The 22510-nt window shown below is 41.2% G+C and overlaps 2 protein-coding genes across 2 annotated transcripts in view; both read right to left on the bottom strand.

Annotated features, from left to right (window-relative positions):
* Positions 1–6842, bottom strand: part of myo7ba (myosin VIIBa) — a 29221-nt gene extending 22379 nt beyond the window's left edge. The window contains exons 1-14 of the mRNA XM_028587591.1: positions 6825–6842; positions 6580–6681; positions 6331–6483; positions 5614–5798; positions 4861–4982; positions 4613–4755; positions 4399–4512; positions 4138–4291; positions 3474–3550; positions 3261–3380; positions 2067–2197; positions 1711–1921; positions 1490–1625; positions 72–241 (exon numbers count right to left, since the gene is read on the bottom strand). Of these exons, the coding sequence (XP_028443392.1) occupies positions 72–241; positions 1490–1625; positions 1711–1921; positions 2067–2197; positions 3261–3380; positions 3474–3550; positions 4138–4291; positions 4399–4512; positions 4613–4755; positions 4861–4982; positions 5614–5798; positions 6331–6483; positions 6580–6681; positions 6825–6842 (1836 nt within the window). The remainder of the gene's footprint in view (positions 1–71; positions 242–1489; positions 1626–1710; positions 1922–2066; positions 2198–3260; positions 3381–3473; positions 3551–4137; positions 4292–4398; positions 4513–4612; positions 4756–4860; positions 4983–5613; positions 5799–6330; positions 6484–6579; positions 6682–6824) is intronic.
* A 2828-nt stretch (positions 6843–9670) lies between these two features.
* sap130a (Sin3A-associated protein a) lies at positions 9671–21903 on the bottom strand. Its single transcript, XM_028587228.1, has 21 exons — positions 21812–21903; positions 21036–21163; positions 20387–20643; positions 19597–19764; positions 19382–19508; positions 19139–19254; positions 18926–19050; positions 18592–18739; positions 18054–18144; positions 17810–17914; positions 17575–17707; positions 15656–15771; positions 15192–15482; positions 14461–14632; positions 14082–14180; positions 13613–13974; positions 12639–12884; positions 12407–12532; positions 12197–12300; positions 11905–12018; positions 9671–9862 (listed from the first exon to the last, which is right to left on the bottom strand). Exons 2-21 carry the CDS (start codon positions 21145–21147, stop codon positions 9704–9706), a joined length of 3171 nt encoding a protein of 1056 aa, XP_028443029.1. The 5' UTR covers positions 21148–21163; positions 21812–21903; the 3' UTR covers positions 9671–9703.
* Positions 21904–22510: the final 607 nt, after the last annotated feature.

Here is a 22510-nt window from a genome sequence, read left to right as displayed (position 1 = left end):
ATTACATACAATAATTAGTATGTTTTATTTTATAATTGACTATATAAATGTGTTTTAATGCTAAAGCTGACCCGGAGGCTGTTGTTGGCCGAGGTGATGCTCATCCTGGGGTTGGTGCTGCCCTTGATCGTACTGGTAGACAGTACATCCTGAAAGGCCTGTTTGAGGAGTTTATTGGTGGAGGTCTCCACCAGCTGAATCAGATCTGAGCTGAGAGCGTCACGGTTTTTCTCAAGGAAACCTCAAAACAAGACACACAGAATAGGGACATATTACGGGACTTCAGGGTTTCAAATGTAAGACTTTTTAAGACCTTTATGAATGAAATATAAGACCTATATCACGACATTAAAGTACAACGAAATGCAGAGTCACAAAAGTACTTGCAAAGTGAATAAATGTATTCAAATTGAATAAAAGCGACACAGAGTAATACTAATCTATACATATATAGCAAATTATATTTGGACTATTGAAGGAAAGAACTCCATGGAATAAAAAAAAAAAAAGTATTTCAGAGGTAGCGTTACATGGACGTAGACAAATTAAGACCTGTTTAAAATTATTGAAGACATAGAACACAATACTTCAGCAAATTTAAGACTTTTTAAGTCCTAAATGTTTGATTTTAAAATTCTAGACTTTTTTAGATTTTTTTTTTAACCCTCCTGTTGTCCTTGAGTCAAATTTGATCCATGTTCTAAAAAAGTTTCTATATCAGAAATTTGGATTTTTTTTTTAACCAAATTGTCAAAAAAAAAAAAAAAAAAAAATGGATGGTTCACTACAATGCTCTTCATGAGTAAAATAAATGATCAGTTCACTACTTTCATTGAATTTGGGTGTTTTAATCAATCTTGTAGAATTTGAAAAAAAAAGACAAAAACATGAAAAAAAAAGCTTAAAAAATATTGAGTTAAAGCTACAAAAGTGTCGTAAAAGACTGAAACATTGAAAAGACAGTTTTGACCCAGAAGACCTAAAAGTTGCATGGTGGACGTGGGCAGACAATAGAGTGCGGATCGGGCCGCATTTTTCTGTCCAAGCCCGGCCCGTGTCCGACAGAGCAGTAAGCGAACTGGACCCGAGCCCGACAGGCATTGAGATATTTCTGTCCGAGCCCGACACAGTTAAAATCTCTTTTTTTTCTTATACTAATGACACATGTATGTTTGTTTGTGTGGAAAGATTTTATTAAGCAAGTGTAGGAAGGCATACGGAAATGTCAACAGATGAGCTCATCAGCGCACATGGGGCAACAAGCTCAGGTTAATAAGCTGTTTCATTTAAAATGTTCAATGCCTTATTGCGCTGATGTGACCGAGCCCGACCCGAACCCGAACATCATTTCTAAATATCTGTCCTAACCCGGCCCGGCGGGATCGGTTTCGGTATCCATCCTCTAGAAGACAACTCAAGGGTTAAGACCCTGCGGAAACCCTTGACTTGCACAACAAGGGTTTGTTGCTTTTAAAAGCTTTAAAAGTACCTTTTGAATCATAGTAGACCTTTCCAGCAAAATGTTGGATTCCAAAATCTGTCTCATAGTTGTTCTTGGGGGGAATATAGATGTTCCCTTTCCCATGGACCTGATTCATTTTTTGGAGCAGGGTGGTATCTGTGCCCTGAAAATTCAACAAAAGAGGAGAGTTAAAACCCACCTTTCTTTTTTTACATGACATTTTTACGAGGTACAAGGAGGATAGAAACCTTGGGGAAGTTGCTCTCCTCATCAATAAGTGCCAGCATGTTCAGGGGTTTGTTGGCCAATACGTCCAGGGTGCATTGGTTGTCTTTGTAGTCTATTTTCTTCCACACAATGTTTTCACGGGCATACTCGTCCTGCTCCAGTTTGAAAACATGCTTGACGAAGAACTGCTGCAACTGCTCATTGGCAAAGTTGATGCACAGCTGCTCAAAGCTACAACAGTTCAACAAATGCAACAGCACAAGAGGAAAGAACGGTGGGTGGATTTTAGGCAATGTCTCAATTAACAATGTGTCCTCTGTCTTTAAAAACAGCAGCAATAAAGCTCTAATGTCATGAGAGGTGTGTGAACACCAACCTGTTTTTGGTGAAGTTCTCAAAACCAAAGATGTCGAGCAAGCCTATGGACTGTTTGGAATCCTCAGGTGGCTTGTAAACGGCAGCGTTGATTTTGTCCACGACCCAAAGGAAAAGTCTTCCATAAATAGCCTGGACAAATAATACAGAGCATAGCTTTCTATATTATACATAAGGCCACACACGGTTTGAACAAAACAACACAAAAGATCCAAATGTCACACACTCTGACATGTTATTACATCCATGCTATGGTAAATGACTCCATTGTTGACTGTTTCTGCTCTCAGAAGCATTAGCCTTGTCAGTCTTGGCCAGGTTTCCCTTGCAAAAGACAATTTGGGTCAATAAAGGGTATAGAAAAAATTGAGTCAGAAGATAACTCCCAAAAACATTTCATCTACTGTTAACTGCAGATCAACATTTCCACTTATGCTATACTTTGAGCTTAATGCTAACATATCATTAAAACATTCAAAAATTAGCATGCAAACTTTGCATGTTAACATGATAAAATGCTAAACGCTAACAACGTAAACATATTGTATATTAGCTAGTATCATACCAACATAGTTACATTAGCATGTTTCCTTGCCTGCTAAAAGTTAGCATGTTACATGATAAAATACATGACTATGCTGCTAAAGTTTAGTATATTATCATACCAGCATATTAACATTAGCATGTATCCTAACATGCTACACATAAGCACTTTAACATGATTCAATACTAAATGTTACTATGCTGCCACAGTTAACATAGTATGCTGCTAACAGTAATTAGTCAGTTAATTAATCACTAAAACCAAGGAAGGATGTTGAGCTTAGCCTGACAATGAACAGCTAACGCTAGACCAATGGTTCCCGACCTTTTCATAACTCAGTAACACAAATCAGTGTCTCTGCAACCCCTCATTGCAGGTGCCTTAAGTGAAAGAATTCCAGAAGCCAGAAGTTAAAAAGTAATATTTTATGTAGAGTCTGAGAAGTCCTAAAACAGCCACAGCACATCAGTTCTCATTCATTAGTTGTTAAGAATTAAAAGGTTTCTCCATTTATCATCCATTGATTTTGTTTTCTGGTGTGTATGAGCAGTACATCCTCTCGGGGCTAGTTTAGCATATGTTAACATGAGTGGCGTTACCTTTTAAAATACATTTTTGCCTTATGAAAACATAAATCCAGACTTGTGTTACCTTGACAAAGGCGTCCCTGCCGTCCACAGCCTGGGCAGAGGTCAGAGCTTTGGTCACACTCTCTTTGGCTGTCATGAAGGAGCGCTGAGTCAGACTCTTCTCCAGTGCTTTGGGATCCACCTGGAGTAATGGGACAAACACAGTCAGACAAGGTCCTCTCAGCTCCTTTGATTTGCTTTTGTGAAGAAGAAAAAAAGAACAAACTACATATACCTCCAAAAGTTGGCTGGCCATGTTGGAATTGGATGATTTCAGGATGTCACAGCCCTCTAGGTTATTTACTATGGTTCCTGAAATTATGGAAGAAAAATATGTTTCATGGCTCAAAAGATGCAATTATTTATTTATTTATATCAACAGTACATGTATCCAGTGGTGGAAAACATATTCATATCCTTTACTGAAGTAAAAGTGCTAATACCACACTGTAGAAATACTCAAGAAAGTTACAAGAAATGTCCTGCATTAAATAGGTTACTTAAGTAAAAGTATGTAAGTATCATCAGGAAAATGTATTTAAAGTATTAAAAGTAAAAGTATGCTCGATGCAGAATAAGCCTCACATTTTAGAATCTGGAAACCATCAAATCAGTTCTGTTAATCAACTAAGTGTTTAATGGTCTAATCCTTTCAGCTGGACTTGTAGGACGTTATATTGCTGGGTAGTTTAAATTATTATAAAACATCGTATTTTATACACTAAATCTGTTTTGTGTGCAAAAATCTTAATTTGTAAACTAACTAGTAACTAAGTAGAAATTGGAATGAAAAGAAAGAAGAAAGTACCTCAAATTTGAACTTAAGTACAGTACTTGAGTAAATGTACTTAGTTACACTCCACCACTGCATGCATCCTATTGTATGGTGCTCTCCCTACCCTCAAAGTCCACATTGCCCAGGTGAAGGATAGCAGCAAGCAGTTTGGAGATTTCCCAGGAGTCATTCTCTGTGAACATGAGGACCTTCAGAGCTGAACGGAAGTGGGCGTATTCCTTCACATCATCACGTCCTTCACAGCTGGTGCAGTTACCCTGGTGATATGATCCCATGGTTTAAATCTGTGATTCACAGTCACATACTGTATAAAGACATTTAAGTTTTATTCTGATTTAAAGGTTTGCAGGATTATATTTAGTACCATGGTCAGATAGTTGTACTCAGCAGCATTCCCAAGGGAAAGAATATTTTTCTGCTCAGCTGTCATGCCCATCAGCATGTAGTAAAATATGTGGTAGTTTCTTTCCTCAGGCGCCTGCACATAAAAGCACATGTTCATTACCACAATTACCCAAAAAATTTTTCTTGCACCGTGTTACTGCTCTTTAAAATAATCAGCTAACGAATCTTCCTACCTGACGACAAACTCGGGACTTCTCCAGCAGGTACTGCTCAACACGGGCCCCTTCAATGGCCCCACCCTTGGTGAAGTGGATGTCAACGTACTTCCCAAAACGACTAGAGTTGTCATTACGAACGGTTTTGGCATTACCAAAGGCTGAGAAGAAAACAACAAGGTATAATAAAAGCAGATTTGGTCAAAAGCGGGATTCAGCTGATTATGAAGACTTCTTATAACTTTGTGTTAGTATTTTGCTCATACCTTCCAAGATGGGGTTTGCTTCAAGAATCTGCTGTTCGATCCAAGAGTGCTGGCCACTCACTGCAGACAGGAACTGCAGCATGAGCTTGGTGTTCTCAGTCTTACCTGCTCCTGACTCTCCACTGATGGGGAAAACATAGAAGTAAGCATGTGTAAAGACTGTTGACTGTTTCCCACCTAAACCCCTCTTTTAAACCCATTGGCGATGTGGTTAAAAACTTCTCAACATTAACAAAGGGGTTCCACAAGGATCAATTTTAGGTCCTGTTCTTTTCATAAACAATAATAATAACCTACTCCTGTAGGCTTATCATTGTTGATTCCATTTGTATGCAGATGAAACAATTGTATATGCACACACAATTGTGCATACCGTAAGAAAAATAATCATGCTTTTTTATAAATCTTGCTGTTTTATATTCCAAAAATGATAAATAAGCTTGAACTCAAACTTGGGTTCCAATATAGAAATAGGAAGTGCTTCTTTAAAACCAATAGAAAACATTTGGTCAGAATTCTTCCAATTGCACACTATAGTGATGCAGTTTATATGCACCTATCAGCTTCTTTGCTTAAGCCATTATAACCTCTACATCAAAGTTTCATTACTGAACCCTTTAGTAGAATGTAACCTGGACATCTCTATCTCAGTGAGAAACAACTTCAGCTTTTAGTTTCTTTGCACCTTACAAATGGAATAATCTCATTAGTGTCTAAATAATGAGTTGGAATCAGCTTCAGACAAAAGCAGACCTGATGACACAGCATTGGTTCTTTTTGTTGCGGCGCATGTTGAAGAAGCAGCTGTCTGCGATGGAGAAGACGTGCGGTGGCAGTTCACCCAGCCGTTGATCTGTGTACATGTGCACATGCTCAGTGGTGTAGATGGGCAGCAGCTGGTAAGGGTTGACTGCAACCAGAATGGAGCCTGTGTATGTCTTAAAACAGAGGGGGGTGTTAACTATCACACATGGGCACAGCTGACCAATGTTTGTGTGTACATGAATATAAAAAAGTAATTGTTTATCCACTGACCCTGTTGGGTTATGGCTGCAATGCATGGGAAGCATGTTGTAAATATGATTTATTGGATTTAAAGATTTCATGGATGGATTATAATCATGAAAAATCGTGCTTCTAATATGAATAGCCAACACAAAGGATTATCAGCCCAAGTCAAATTTTGCCCCCAGCATTCAGCAGTAGTAATTTCATACAACAAATTGGCCTGATTCCTAATTGAACACACACTGCTTAGCTTTGATGACATAAAAACACTAGGACGTTCTCTTTCAACAGAGGCTCATTCGTCTCTATGGAGACAAATAACACTGTGATCTACTACAGGGCAAAGTCTAAGACAGAAAGCCATTCACAGCGAGAGAAGACACAGGCGAGTAAGCATTTCAACAGTAGATTATGGACATCATAAAACTAGATTCAGAGTGAATCTGGTGAATAGAAACTCACATAGATGATGCCTTCTTTGTGTCGCACCAGGAGGTTCCTGAGGAGCCCTGCCTCATTGAGATCACCGAGCCTTATCATGTCATCCACACCCTTCACAGAGGTGGGGTGCATGGGCCTGATGGTGCCCTCCGTCTTCTTCTTGATCTTGTGCTCCTGTATGTAGGTTATGACAGTGTTGACATTTTATAGAAAGCTTACACTCCTTTTCCTGGATCTGAAAAAAAAGCAAACTCTTGTGGGGATTTGTACCTTTCCTTCATCATCAATCAGCTGAAGCTGTCCGGTGTCTGTGACCGTGACCTCCGCCCCGATCGGCACCTCGTCGCCAGAGTCCACCCATACAAAATCCCCCTAGTTGGGGAAACCAGAAGTTGTAATAAAATGTGCCGTACCAAAAATGCCTCTCAAACTAACTATCTGGGCATCATGGATTTATGAATTAATTAATGATGTGTATATGTATGTGTATATATTACAGAGACACTCTTTCTTACCTTACTCAAATGCAGCATAACATAAACCTGGGTTGAGTCTGTAAAGAAAATGAGAAGATATTATCATCTTAATTTAGATTCAGCCCAGTAATTACAGTTGACAGACACCTGCTACCAAACCAATATTACTCATTACACCTCACGCTTTAATAGTGTGGCCAATGCCTCACCCTATTTATAGCAACATACTGTAGAGAAGATATAATAGAATTTAAAAACTTAAAATTACAAGGCAGTTTTGGGGGCCTTGAACACTACGGTTTCTCATTTTGACTGGACACCTTAAGCGCATTTAAAAAAAAATCATATCAATATCATTTTCACTTTGAAGACACTGTTATTAATGCTTTTACATAGAATCTCCTCAAAGGATCACAGTGGAAAAAAAGACACATCATTATGTTACCTGTTTGGAAACAATAAGACCCTGAGTGAAATCCTAGATTTAAAGACACTGTTGTGTGTATCGTGTCAACTCTTACCTGAGAATAGTTGTTTCTTTGGTGGAAGCCCCCGCTGCTGCTGCTGCTGCTGCTGAAGGAACTTTTTTTGAATGACTATAAAGCAGGAAGCAGGGAGGTTTCAAAGCAAACACTGCTTTATGGCCCTTTGACTTTGCTCCTGCAAAGGTAGAGCCAACCAGTGTCACCAACCACCAGACTCAAGACATATACTTTATATCATCACAGAGCATCAAAATTGCTTTTATCACAAGGACTGTAAATCTACGTTAAATATCTGATTGTAATGTAAAGATGATAAACATGTTCTTTCCCTTCCAATGAACTGAAGTCTGACTAATGAAAATTCACGTTTGGCTTCACAATGGTTGATGAGTAGAGACAAGGCTACAGTAGAACTCCTCTCTCTCTACTGTAAACTAAAAGCTAAATAGCAGTTAATATATGGCAAACAAAATGCACAAATACATGTTTAAAAATATTTTCTTTGCTAATCTTCTTTTTAGATATACTGAATAATGATAAACACCAGACAACACTGTATTCTTTGTCGACAGAATCAGTCAGCCGGTGTCAGAAATCACGCTAAAAGAGGGGAGTGGATTACTCAAATGCCAGTAAGTTGCGTTTTACTGATCCATAAACTGTCGTCACAGGTCAAGTACAGCCAACATGCTGCGCTGTACTTCACGGCAATTATGCTGTAAACAGCAGATAGTAAAGAAGAATGACTGATGGCTCACTCTGGAGATATGAGAATGTGATCTAAATAGATAAAACATATCATACCATCCATATAAGCTGCATGGTCTGGGATTTTGACAGATCAGACAGACATTAAGATACAGTTTTGGAGATGTGTAACATTGGAAAGGCTTAAATTCTGGATCAGTGTCTGTGCATGCTCCTTCAGAGGATCCATGAAAAAACTGTAGAGCAATAATCTTGCAATCTCACATTCTGTCCTAAGGTGTGGTCTGTTTATCCAGTTTGGCAACAGAATGTGGTTTCATCTTTTTAAGCATTTACAACATTAAAAGCAGGAAGAATGAGAAATTATTTTAACAAAGCAAAAAAAACGTGCAACCATTTTTTCAATGAAAGCGTTAAAAGGAAAACACTAATAAACAGAGTGTATCTGGTATGTTTAAGTATCTTTACTATAATTACACAGACAAAAACAATGTACAATAGCTTGATGTTTTGGGCTCGCTTCATCTCGTAAACGTCATTATTGCTGGGACTCTACAAAATGAAGCGGCGCACATCACACGGCACAAAATGTTTCATCGAGTACAAAACTGGAAAAGAACCAGGTCAATGGAAAACCAAAAGCACATTTACAGTGATTTACATGAATTCAATCCACCAGTATGATCACACAAGGATACTCACGCTCTTCCTTTCAAGCACTAACTCTTTCTGAAACCAAGCGATAATATAGTTTTCACCACCATGACATCCATCTACTTTGGATTAAGAAGATGATTATTGGCAGTTTAAATGTAAAGTTACCTTGGCATTATGCATATGCAGTATGTTCTCACTTTCAGATAACCATCTTAGGTCACTAATCATCCTTTAAGAGCATTTTGTGGATATTAAATGTATTACATTTGACACATTTAGGTTCTCTCCTAGTACTTTTTTTTATCTCAACCAACTTTATTTAATTATCTTCTAGACTTTTGGCTGGTAACTAGAAAAATGCAGATGTTTGGAGAAAAAGGGGAAGCAGTGACACTTTTCTTTGAAAGATCTTTTAAGAATATTTAGACAGCACGTGGAACAGCTTTCACGTGTCCCGGTCCATTTCATGTACAACTGACAAAATGAAGGCACAGATTAATGAAAAGAGCACGATTGAGATTAACCTGTATACACACAGCTTAGTGATGGACTCCTTTTTAAATGATTTGGATTTGACCCATTCAATTACTCCCATGTGGTTCACCTTAACTGAAATACTTTCATCACTTTTTACTACGACTGCATTTAGTGCCAAATATCAAAGACACACAATGCACCAGTTCAAACATTGTCTTAAAAGAAGAGGCAGAATTTAAGTTATTAAAATTGGTCTCTGGGGTCTTCCAAATTAAGAAAAAAAAGGGGGAGGGATTGGAAGGGGAAACAGTGACAGGGCCGTCCAGTCGGACACTCTAATGCAACCTACAATGCTCCACGCTCAATATGTAAGAGGGTCTTGAATGAGAACCTATTCCTGACGGGGTTTCTGCTTCTTTAAGCCCTCCTGTCACTTCTCTCGGTCTGCTCTCAGGCAGATAGGGAGGGAGTGTGCGATTGTATGCAGCAAATCATAGCACCAGATTCTGAGCAGCTACACCCCACCACCACCCCCCCCCCCCCTTCAGAGAAGGGGCGGCGGAGGTTGTCGACAGATCAGGAGGGCCAAGCTTATGCCCGTTCTTTACGCTTCAGTTTGGAGGACTTCTTGACGGCCCCGTTCTTGTTGAGCAGCTTCAGCACTTTCTCCTTGTGGTCCAGCACTTTCATCATGGTGTCTCTGGCCTCGGTGACCTGGTCCATCACCAGCTTACAGCGCTGCATGTTACCCTGAGGACACACACACACACACACACACACACACACACACACACGCACGCACGCACGCACGCACGCACGCACGCACGCACGCACGCACGCACGCACGCACGCACACGCACACACGCACACACGCACACACGCACACACGCACACACGCACACACGCACAGTTAGGGTAACCACAGAGTGTTGACTGGTAGTTCACCTGCCCAGGTGCCCTTGAGCAAGGCACCGAACCCCCAACTGGTCGGGGCGCCTGTCCATGGGCAGCGCAGCCCCCTCCCTCCAACATCTCTCAGGTCCTGTGTTTTTCAGGCCTATGAGTAATGTATGTGACTAACAACAGTGTGGAAAAAGTCATTTCCTTTTGCAGGGTTAATATAATAGGTAGTTCTTCTTCTTCTTCAAACATTCTTTTTTTCTCATACTGTCTGTCTGAATATACCTGTATTCAGGGCTCTCAAGTTTTGAAGACAGACAAGAGTGACATTCTACCCCCCTCCCCCCGTCATGGGGTCAAAGAGGGGGGGCGGGTTGGACGGATCGCTGGAATGGGGTTGTTTCTTATTATTAGTGTTTTTGTTGTTGTTATTAATAATTACTCAGATGTGCAGACGAAAATATTTGACACATGGCACTGACAATTCAACCAAATACAAAGTATTTATTCCATTTTGGCATGGTGAGTAATGATGCTGGGGGGACTGGGGATCCTCCCCCTGAACATTTTGAGCATTAAACACTTCATTTCCTGCATTCTGGCGAATTTGTATGCCCTATTTCTACCCTTTTCTGAATCAATTTATGCTGGAAATATCTTTATGTAAAAGGAAACAGATTACAATCCAAATATAAAAACATAATGGAATATATTGCAATAAGGCTCTCAGGCATTCTGTATTGCTTTCATCTATTTATTCTCCTGTAGATCGACTTTTCTAATTATATCTGACAGCACACACGTAGCCTAGCATCATTTACTCTTCCCTCCTCTTTTGCATCTTTTGTTGAGGAAGTAACCTCCTTAAATGTGCATATGACAATTATTCACCTCAATGATACATTACTAATTCGTTTTTTAAATTATTAATAAACCCCTGGACTGTAATATTGTTAAGTTTGAGCAACAAAAACAAATTGGTTGTAGCGTTAACTCTTACCCAGATACAATAGTGCTATTTTCTGATTGGCTATTGTGTAGCCCCTTTCTTTTTTTGATTGGCTGATAAGTGGCAGGCTCAACTAAGAGCTCCAGGGGAGATGCGCTTGATTCCTGCCGGTTCTATAGTGTGAGCGGCGCGCCAGAGAAATTTTGGGCACTGCGGCATATTAATTATATTATAAATACTTTTTCCAGTGAGAAATACAACTTGTGGCGGGAGTGTGTGACAAAAGACCGAAATGAGTGACTGTCACGCTCAATGCTTGAGAGCCCTGCTATATTCACCTCGTCTGAAACGCTCCGCTTTAGCGCCTGCCTCTTTAAGCCGCCTTCCTGAAAAAAGCCCATTCTGCTCTGATTGGTCAGAGTTTTTGGGAATTCCACATCTGCGCTCCTCTGCATTGTCATTGCAGCTATAACAGTACTGTAGCGGCACTTTCTACCTAAATATAATATAGTTGTGACATCACAACCGTACAGAATTCCTGACAGTTTCTGAATATGGGTTGTGTGCATTTCTCTGTGGATTGAGCCTTTGATACTTCCACTGTATTTATTTAGCTTGTTGACCTGCTTTCTAATCAAAACAGACATGCAAATCTATTTTTTTTTACAATATGGAACCTGTAATTGCCAGTTGTAAAAAAAAAAAAAAAAAAAAAAAAAAAAAGGTGTTTGCTGCCGTCACCTGAAAACGATTGTGGACTTTTTTTAAAGAACGGAGTTGGATCAACATTTTTAGATTGTCTGGGTTAGGCCAATAAACAACGTTTATAATAGTAGTTAACAAAACTTGCTTTCCATTTGATTTGTATAGATAATGTTGGTGAGCAAAAGTAACTGAGCAGAGAAATGTATTTTAAGGTCTGGGTCTGCAGTAACAACCTTACCTGTATAAGCTCGTTGATTCGGTGCAGGTCATCATCGGAGCCTGCTCTCTTCTTAGGAATCAAGCCCTCTTGAAGGGTGGAGAGGCGGCTGTACACATCATGCTCCAAACTCGACTACAGATCAAGAAACAAACAGCGTGTTTACAGAAGTCCAATAAATTAAAGGGTGCATAAGAATGATTTCCTCTCTGCACAGTATCACTAAAAGACACCAGTGAATTTGAATGGACCGAGTGAAGTGTTGGATCAGTTACAAAAAGATTATTTCTGCAGGTCTGGGGCCAGCACTCACCAGCTGCCTGAGCTGTGCAGCACACAGGTGAATTTTCCAGCCTTGTGCTCTGCATGCCACTCCTCTCTGGTTGGCCATATCCTGTAAGCTGCCCTTCTTCTCCTCTGAGAGAAAAGAAAAGGATTGTTGTGAGAAAGAAAAAGGCAATGTTGTTTGTTTCTCCTTTGCTGTATCAAATAAAAGGCATTTTTCGCACAGGAAGCTACTGACCTTTGACCCGGATGTCGCTGTACCTCTGGAAGTGGTGGTAGGCAGCTTTCCAGGGGTTCCTGTAGTGCCGCAGAAGAGAAACAGGTGGTCGAGGCCGGACCGGTACATAACGCACTCCTTCCTCATCTGGAAGACAAGAACAAGCGTTGAACGTTGATTACACACTTCGTCACAGTGACAATGGATTGCATTGTATTAGATAGATGATAAGCCTTTATTTATTATTACATACCAACATATTCCCTTGGTGGAGATTCGCGCCTCTCAGCCCTGCCGGTGATGGGCCTGCCTGGAGCCTTCTCCTCATCTGTGCTGTTGGTCTCCACCATCTCACTCTCCTCTGTAGAAATAACATGCTGCTGCTTGCGGGGCTTCTTCCTCGGGGAGGCCCCAGGGATCAGGTCTCCTATGGCGGGAGTGTTCAGGGTGGAGGCCTGGGTGTTGAGGGCTGAGGCTGAAGACAAGTTTGAATTGGGATCTGAGGGGAAGAATAGAAACACATTGTTTACTTGGGTGTATATAGTATAGCCCAGATGTTTCGCGACGAGACACTTGACACACAAACTTGCAACTACTTGCAATGCGCTGGTCTGCAACCTTCTGAAACCTCCCAGTTTACATCAATGCCATGTGACAAGACAGTGTATCATCTCCATAGCAACCACTCTTAGTACTTCCGTTCTAACTTCTGACTTTTCAGGCTTTTTTTTTTGGATATCATTTGCAGCATCTTAAAATATGAATGAGGATAGAGATAGTGAGATACTTGCTACAGTTGCATTTCTAATAGTGATGTATTGGCAGAAAAATTAGATTTCTCTGATTCACTGCTTTGTTCTAACGCCACTCACTCTCTAGCTTGGTGGACCACATACCGTGCTCGCGGGCCCTCGTTGAGCCTGTCTGAAACTCTGCCTTTTCGACTGGGATCAATCTATTCCCATGTTTTTCTCTATTGGCTGTTGAAAGAGGTGACGTCCCTTACGTTCTAAAACCAGCCTGGGCAGACTTGACAAGCTGAGTCGCAGCGACGCCATCAGCTGGCTTGAGCAGCACTGAGACCGGCCAGTTCAGACCGCTGCAACTTTTCCTCGCAACGTTCTACAACAATTTTGTCCTGTCGCAAAATCTTTGGTCTGAACTGGGCTTTACGTTTCCTAGAATTTAACATGAATACATTTCACTGACGACTGGTATGCACCTCACCTGGCTGCGAGGTTTCCATGGTCTCCACCTCCTGCTTAATTTTCAAATCTGGGCAGGCAGAGCTGGCAGCACATGCTGCAGTGCTACTTGCTGCAGGCTGAGTGGGGGAGGCCACAGTGTTGGCCATTGAAGCAGGGACGGGGGGAGTTACAGCCACGGCTGCTGGCAGGGCTGAGAGGACAGTGGAGGGCTGGGAGGGAGGAACAGGCCCCGGTGTGGCGAGCATGGTGGGGATGGCTTGGGCCAGGTGTTGGGTGTTTGAGGACACGCCCTGCTGCTCTCCTCCCTGAGAAGGCAGTGCCTCCACCGTAGCCATGACAGGAGGGGCCACTGTCATGTGCACCTCAGCTTTGGGTTTCACTCTGAGAGGGGAAGAGAAAGTGTCAGCTTACAGACTCATATCATAGCTTATAATGACCGGACATGAACACGGAGGTAACCAATGTGATCGATGTTGACAGAGGCTCACCCTGCAGGTCGGGGAGATCCCGCTCCCCGCACGCCACTCTCAATTCTGCCACTACCGGGTTCACTGGGCTGGGCGGGGATCAGGTTCTTACGGACACATCTGAAAGACGAACATAAACAGGACTGGTTTGGTAAAAGGAACTTTTCAGTTTAGCTCACATTACTGTATTGTGTCAACAGTTAACTTTATTGAATATTCATGAAGTTAACTGTATGGATGAACAATATTGGTTTTCTTTTGCAGGGTGAAAATGTTCCACCAGTGTGCTGAATCCGACTTGGAGCACTCTTACAAGCAAACCTTACACAAAGAGGTTTAAGAGATCAATACGCCAATATTCAAGTAGGCCCACCGTCTTTTGTGCTGATGTAATACTCACCCTTCATTAGCGGGCTTTTTGCGGAGGATACTGGGTCTAGGGGAGGACACCAGAGGGGGGGCTCCCCCTACTCCTCCCTGGGCGTGTGCCTGCACCATGGTGGCAACTGGCTGGGTGGTGCTGAATGTGCTGCTGATGGGGCTAGCTACAAAGCCATCAGCCAAAACAACGCCTGTAGAAAATATAACATGCATTACAAACAGCCCCCCCACTCAGTGAAGCACTCAACACCATGTCTTTTTTACTGGGGCCGTACAGATTTAAGCTTGATTTATGGTTGTGCGGAGGCTCCACACAGAGCTTTCTCCATAACCTACGTAAGTGCCCTGAAGTTTCTACTTGTGCGTTGGTGTGTGCGTCGATCTCTTTAAGAGAATAGCATGGCCGGCATGTGTGTGTGCGTGGGGAGTGTGTGGTAGAGAAAGTGAGAGAGTGATGGCCTATTAGCTTCGGAGCAAGTACCAACTAGAGTCCTAGTGAGAGAAACAAAGTGTCTCCCCTGTTCTTTCTGACCACGGTGGGAAATGTGTAGCAGGAGTGGTTAACCCTCTCCAGGAAATGAGTCGGGGGGAAATGCAACGCTACCAAGCCACGGCCGAGAGATGTGCGTCGCCGTGACGTGTTGTTAAATGTAAAAAATGTATGTATGTATTTTTAGAGAGGTGTACGTCAGGCTACGGCATAGGGCCTGGCGTTTCACGCAAAACTATAAATCACGCTTTATTGATTACCAGGTTTTGCTTCAGACTGCGCTTGCTGCTGCTGCTGAGTGACTATTGGCGCCTGCTGTAGTCCTTGTGCGCCAATTGGCGCAGACGTGTGCAGGCCCTGCACTCCTATTGGTGCAGGCTGAATGCCCTGCGCAGTGATCGGCGCTTGCTGGATTCCTTGGGTGCTGATCTGTGCAGATGGGAGACCGATCCGATCCACTGCCATCAGCTGCATGTGGTTTAGATGGACAGTGGTCGCCACGCCTACTCCAGCTTGGGTGGGCAGCGCTGAACTCGGAGCTTGAGGAGTGACTTATTTAGAGAGAAAATAAAGTTAAAAGGAGATCTTTGTGCTACCAAGTTTGCAAGTTTAACCCAAGTACATAGTTCAGAATATTTTGTCAACATCAGTCAAATAATAAATGGTATGTTAAAGCACAGCAGCTGTGATTGCCAGTATAACAACGTTGGTTGGCAGAGTTTACCAGGATACTGGCGGATGGTGGATACAGAGCTGCTGATGGGGGTGTAGGTGTGGGTCAGAGGGTATGACGAGGAGTACGCCGGCAGGAAATACTGGAACTGCACAGGCACCGAAGGCCTTCAAAACAAAACATACAGTACAAGATTATTCCAACACTCATCGTCAGCTGAATAAAAGTATCTGTATTCATGAGGTTAATACATGTTGATGCCATTTTAATTCTTGTCTTAACTTCTTAAGTATTAGGGCTGGGTATCGCCAAGGTTTCCCCAATCATTTCGATTACCATACACAAGGTCCTGATTCAATTACTTTTCCGATTCGATTGAATATCAATTACTTTAGGGAAATTTAAGTTACAATACTAATTTTGCTTAGATATGAAAGAAATTCTCACGAGAACTGTATAGGCTGTATATTGTGTAATTTTACAAGCAAGAAGCAACCCTCAAAAATGTTTTATAATGCACCAGGTTAATGTTTTTATTAATCAAAAGGGGGTCCATTCTTCAAAAGGCATATATTAAAATATGGATTTTGGGATGTTTGAGTAATCAGTAGATTACTTAAACAAAGATTCTTTTTTAATTGGAGAATACATTATTGTAACCTACCCCTACGTAGTAAGGGATGCGAATAAAAGATCATTTCCTAATAATCACAGGATATGCAACTCATAATTAATAATCATCATATTCTCCATATCTTTATACACAAGTCATAATTACAAAACCACCCATCTATTTTTTTTCTGTGGTGAATTCAAATATGCTTCCATAAACATAATCAATATGGGCTCGCAAAACAACCTATTCTTATCCTTTTATCATCAGTAGGTTTATGGCGATGCCGATCATGTTGGTCCAGAATGAAATAATTTAACAACTACCAGATGGATTGGCATTCCATTTTTATGCAGACATTTACATGTAAGTTATAATAATTTGATGATCCTCCGACTTTAACTATTGCCATCATGAGGTCAACATCTTACTTTGTGAAATCACGCTAACACTGAGATGGTAAACATTATAAACATAAACCGAGCATGTACGCATGCCGTGTTGGACACAGTGGTGCTTTGGGCTTAATGCAGAGTACAGCCTCACAGAGATTCTAGTGTGGCTGCAGACTCTTAGTCTTGTTAAGGTCCTTGCACATTAAGTCCGAAATTTCCGGGTGCTAAAAAAAGAAATACAACCTCACGTTGTTTTAATCATGTTCACACACTGCCTCCCATTTCGTTCCTTTTTTTCCGCATTTGTAATGTGTTTTAACAAGGAGAAGGTATGAGCCTATCCAGAAATGCACTACAGAAAGCCGTTTGCAGAGTGCAGTTTATCATTTCATAACTCAGATCATCGAAAAAACAAACAACGAGCCGAGGGTGAATCAAGACGTCACTAAGACAACAATAAAAATTCTGTCGTAAGGAGCGACGCCGAAATTGTCAGACAAATTTCAAGGAGAGTCGTTGTTTCTGACCAAATTACAAACCAGATATGTGGTAGCGGTGTAATTTGTGTTGTGTCTTGCCTCCTGCACGCTCTAGAAAGAGAGACAGGAAGAGAGGTCTACAGTGTTTAAATTAAGTTTTACATTATATAGTACATTATTTCATTATTATTTATTTTGTAAGGTGTAGATATGTAGAACTTTTAAAATACATGTTTATGTTAAAATAAATATATACCTATACAAGTAGTTATGTTTCCTGTTGTATTGGTTTGCCCTCTTATGATAATGTGAAAATATAGATATGTAATGGAACCTTTTTTTAGAAGGAATATTTATTAGTCATTTTTGGGCAATTTTAACAGACCTTCAGTGGTTGACCTCTGTCTTCATATTACTAAAACATTGTCCGTATTATGCATATTTTTGTTACGTGGTGTCAACCGGCCAACGCTGTGTGATCACCTGTTGTCACTTCTTGCTTCCATGGTGACAGAGTTAGGAGACGAGCGATGGCCTGGGATGGGGATGAGGTTGGTTCTCTCCCCAGGGTAGTCCGACTGCACACGGGATGAGATGGGCTGAGGGACGACTTTAGCTGTAAAAACACCACTAAGAATTCATTCAGATCAAGAGAACACCTCCTGCTTATGAAGTACACCACAGTGTTCCAACCCAAGACGCCAAAGGGCCAACTTACCAACAGGGATGGCAGAGGTGGTCACTGCTGTAGCATGAGAGGAGTGTGATGCCATTGTCATGGTGACGATATTGTTACTGGTCATTTGGCTATGTGGCACAGAGCCTATATAAAGAGGACAAGATAATTAATCATTTATATAAGATTAACTGCACAATTTGCAGTCTCATTTTGTGTTCCGTCAGTGAAATGTTACAAAGTTTCATGGCTAGCTTATAAACATTAATATATAAAAAAGTAATACCTATTGTTGTTGTTGACGAAACGGTGTTAGTGGCAACTATTGGTGCCACAGTAGCTGCAGCTACCGGTGTTACAGGACTGAAGATGGGCTTCTGTTGGGAACAAAAAATAAGAGCAATTATTTCAATCACTGTATTAAATGACCATTAGAGCTGCAACTGTCGATTATTTTCTCGATTAGTTGTTCGGTCTATAAAATATCAGAAAATGAAAAATGTCGCTCCGTGTTTCCCAAAGCCCAAGATGACATCTTCAAATGTCTTGTTTTATCCACAACACAAAGATATTCAGTTTACTGTCACAGAGGAGAGAAGAAAACTAGAAAACATTCACATTTAAGAAGCTGGAATCAGGGCATTTTTACTTTATTATTATTATTATTATAATAATTATTTTTACTAAAAATAGATTACTCAAACAAATTAATCGATTATCAAAATAGTTGGCAATTATTTTAATAATTGACAACTAATCGTTTAATCTTTGCAGCTCTAATGACTATTCAATATTTACGCAGGCAGCCATCAAGAAGCAGGAACCTGTGTCATGGTGTGCGGAGGCTGAGGCTTTTGAGCCCCAATTGCAGGGTGAGACGGCAGCGTGATCCGTGTGGCGGTGTCACGGGATGTCTGAGATCTCTGAATACTGACGGTGGCCGGAGGGGGGTGAATGGTCAGCCCTGGTCTCCTGGGAAAAAAATAACTGTCCCTTTAGTGCATCAAATCAGGCACAGGCATGGTTTGATAAAAGTCCAGAGGGATTGGTCAGTGCAGAACCATTCTCACCAATTGCAACTGACATATTATTCTAGTACTGACACATGCAGCATCTCTACTTAGGCCCTAGTCAATACATTATTGGACTGCTACTTACCCATGTGCCACCTCTGCAGAGTGTGTGACTGCTGGGCTGATAACTGGGGACTGAGTTCTAGTTGCTGAAATGGGGGCCACCACAGTTGGAAGCACGGCGGTAGACGTTGTTACAGTAGGGCGGGACTGGGGGAGGATGACACTGTTACACACAATGTTTCTCAAGGTCCACAATGATACCAACAATTCTTTAGATGAAAGTACATCTCGGTACCTGAATAGTCTGGTGGATGATGTGCTGCACTGTGGGCTGGCCGGGGCCCGCACCTGCTCCGGTGGCTGGCCGCAGGACCGTTTTGGGGTTGGACATAACAGCTGCTGCAGCAGCCCCTTCAGAACAAAAAAAACAGACCTTTGTAGAGATATGCACTGCCACAGATGATTGGTAAATGGACAACTATTTCAAGTACAAGCAAGCATCAAGCGGGCCATACTGTTCCTATTACATCAGGCATACCTCGGGGTAGATGGGATGTGAAGGTCTGAGGAGGGACCGTAGGGGTCCCGATCTGCAGTGCTGGGGCACTGCCCCTAATGATCTGAATGTTTGCTGGCATTAGGTGGTGTAAGTTGCTAGAGTGACCCTGAAACAATAAAAGCAGCCCACAACTTCAGTCATCAGCCAGAAAAAGACAACAACATACACTAACAGCCGACTCACAGTGCACTCACCTGCTGACCACTGATAGTTGCCACAGGAATAGATGGGGTTGGAGCAATACTGCTCTCTATGGTGACAGTAATGTGACCAGGCACCTTGGAGGGTATGGGAATATGACCCTGGTTGGAAGCTGGTGCTGGGGCAATTAGACGACTTGGCATAGGTAACTTCAGGACAGCCTAAAAAAAAAAATACATCTCTGGACTTTAGCCCTGAAGGGTATTAAGATCAATGCTAGAAATACAAGTTATGTGAATCCAGAAATGTTGCAGTAAAACACATTTTTACAAGGTAATTATAAGGTTAGACAGTTGCACATGGCAAGTATACTTATCAAGTTGACAGTAAATTGTATTGGTGGGCCAGTAATCAAGCTATCAAAGCCCTTCCAGTTAAAGCACCTTGGAAACAATTTGTTGATTTATTACCATAGCATTTTATAGCCCACACAGCACAAAAGAAGACAAACTGTCCTACCTGATTTCATAAGTATACAAATAACACATCAACTAGATCTTTCAAATCTCTTCTCCAACATTTAAAAAGCAGTTGCTTTTGAATATATTTTGTTAAAATACATTTTTGTGGAGTTCATCACTCCAAATTAAATTACATAAACAGGAAGTACTCAAAGCTGTAGTCTAAATCTATTTAGACTGAAAACAGAACAGGAATAAATCAACCTGAACAGTTTATTGTTCTCTGACCACAGAATGCATTATATCTTTGAAAACGTGTGTATAATTTAACTATGTTCATCTCACACTGACAATGGTAAAGACACTACTACATAATCAGTACCTTCATCTGTCCCTCGGTGAGGACTGCAGGCTGGCCCTGTGGGAGGTGGACAGAGGGAGCAGGTACAGTCACAGGTGTGCCAGGCTTGATGGCCACGGTTTGGGGAGTAGCTTGTGGTTGGCCGAGCGTCTGTACTTGTGGGTAAGGTCTGACCACCATGGTCTCCTGCTTGTCATCTCTGAACGCCAAGCTTCCCCCGCCCCCAGCATGGGGGTGATCCTGGTGCCCGTGGTCAGTGTCCCGACTGCTGTCAGCATCTGCACCAAAGAAGGAAAAAATAGTTTGATTAAACATTTACTTACATGTGTCTTCCTCACCATACATGAAATATCCTGCTAGTCATTTCAGTGGCAATAATAATAATAATTCATTTTATTTATATAGTGCTTTACATGGTACTCAAAGACACTTTAAAGTAAAACCAGCACATATATCACATTAAAAACAGGTAAGCAATAAAACCAACACTTAAAACAAGCATATTAGAAGCAATTAAAAACAATACAATCAGTAACTATCAGTTGAGAAATGTAAGACTATTGTATGTGGAAAGCTAATCTCAAGAGGTGTGTTTTGAACGTGTCCAGGTCAGTACAGTCACGGATGTGTATGGGTAGAGAGTTCCAGAGGGAGGGGGTCAGTCCACTACCTGATGGGTTTGACGGCTGAGTGATAGACACCAGGTTTCCTGCAGCAGGGATCTGAGGTGCTCCCCCGCTGGAAGCAGGCAGCCCGTGTCGGGGGAATTGCTGGGAGCTCATTTGAACTAATTATGACCTAAAATAGTGGAAAGATTGTACATAAATGTCAAGTACCAGACACAGTGAAGATATCATTAAGGTGTTAAGTCAGTTGATGAGTCCACTCCAATATTAAACATGTACGACGGCTACAACAATAAAAGCCTAGCAGATTTAACCCTTTAAAGGCTAATGTAGCGCTGCGGAGTCCTGTGTTTACCAGCTAGCAAAGGACCCAGGAGCAAGTCGATAATATTAACCAAATACAAATACATTTTACTTTTAAAAACAAGACAATATGATTTTAGTGGACCTTTGTTTACCGTTATAGGACCAGCATTATGATAAAACTGCTCGACCACAACTGCTCGTTACTTATCAAATATCAAGTTTACGTGCAAGCACAAACACGATTTTTCGACAGCCTACATCAAAATGACCAAACGCGATCTCTGCTCGGTGAAATAATGCTTCCTGTGGTCAGTGATTTGGGTTTGGTAACCTTAATACTAAAATGCTACATTGTTAGCCAGTTATCGTAGCTAGCAGCAGGCTAACGTTAGAATCGCTAACCCTGCTGCCGCCTGCTTATCTTTCTAAATCCTGAACTTTGTAAAGGGTACAACGGCATAAACTTCGTCAGGATAAACAAACAAACACTTCTCTACGTGTGTGCAGATGTTACCGTGTCGTGAAGGTAGTAGGCAATGGTCGTTTTGTGGATTACAATTTTTCCATTCGTCTTTTCTTTTTTCCAACATGTAAGCCGGAAGAACGCTCAAGAAGAACTGGACCTCCCAGTTTCATTCTACCAATCAGAAAAGAGACTCTCAGATCACTGACCAATCGGAGCTACGGAAACGTTTTGTCCATCCCAGTGGTGTGGAGCTAATCTGCTAGCAATGCCATTTTGCCGTGAAAGACTATTATTATTATTATTATTATTATTATTATTATTATTATTATTATTATTATTATTATTATTATTATTATTATTATTATTATTATTATTATTATTATTATTATTATGTCGTCGTCGTCGTCGTCGTCGTCGTCGTAGTCGTACATAGGCCAGTAGTGGAAGAAGTTCTCTCATCTAGTCTGAATTAATAAACACTCAAGTACAAGTAAAAGTCATTTAAAATACTTCAGAAAAAAGTACAGGTTATTAGCAAAATCAAATGTATCACGATTAGTACATTCATGTGGATTTGTTATTTTATCATCCTGTTTATGATGTATGTGTTGTGTGTGATGTCTTCAAACTACTGAGACCTTGAATTTCCCCTTGGGGATCAATAAAGTATATATATCTAAAATGCAGAAACATCTCTGCAGAGAGTTACCATATTTTATGTTATTATTATTGATGCACACATGTAAG

This window comes from Perca flavescens, chromosome 9 (genome assembly GCF_004354835.1).
Source record: "Perca flavescens isolate YP-PL-M2 chromosome 9, PFLA_1.0, whole genome shotgun sequence".
NCBI classification, from domain to species: Eukaryota; Metazoa; Chordata; class Actinopteri; order Perciformes; family Percidae; genus Perca; species Perca flavescens.
Note: the sequence above shows the minus strand (reverse complement) of the source record. Positions and strands in the feature narration are given on the sequence as shown.

Coding starts and splice junctions, on each gene's coding strand:
- sap130a (XM_028587228.1), bottom strand. CDS start 21,147: ATGAGCTCCCAGCAATTCCCCCGACACGGGCTGCCTGCTTCCAGCGGG. Junction 20,644..21,035: donor TCAGCCGTCAAACCCATCAG/GTAGTGGACTGA, acceptor TCTTTGGTGCAG/ATGCTGACAGCAGTCGGGAC. Junction 18,740..18,925: donor TCTGCAGAGGTGGCACATGG/GTAAGTAGCAGT, acceptor TTTTTTTCCCAG/GAGACCAGGGCTGACCATTC.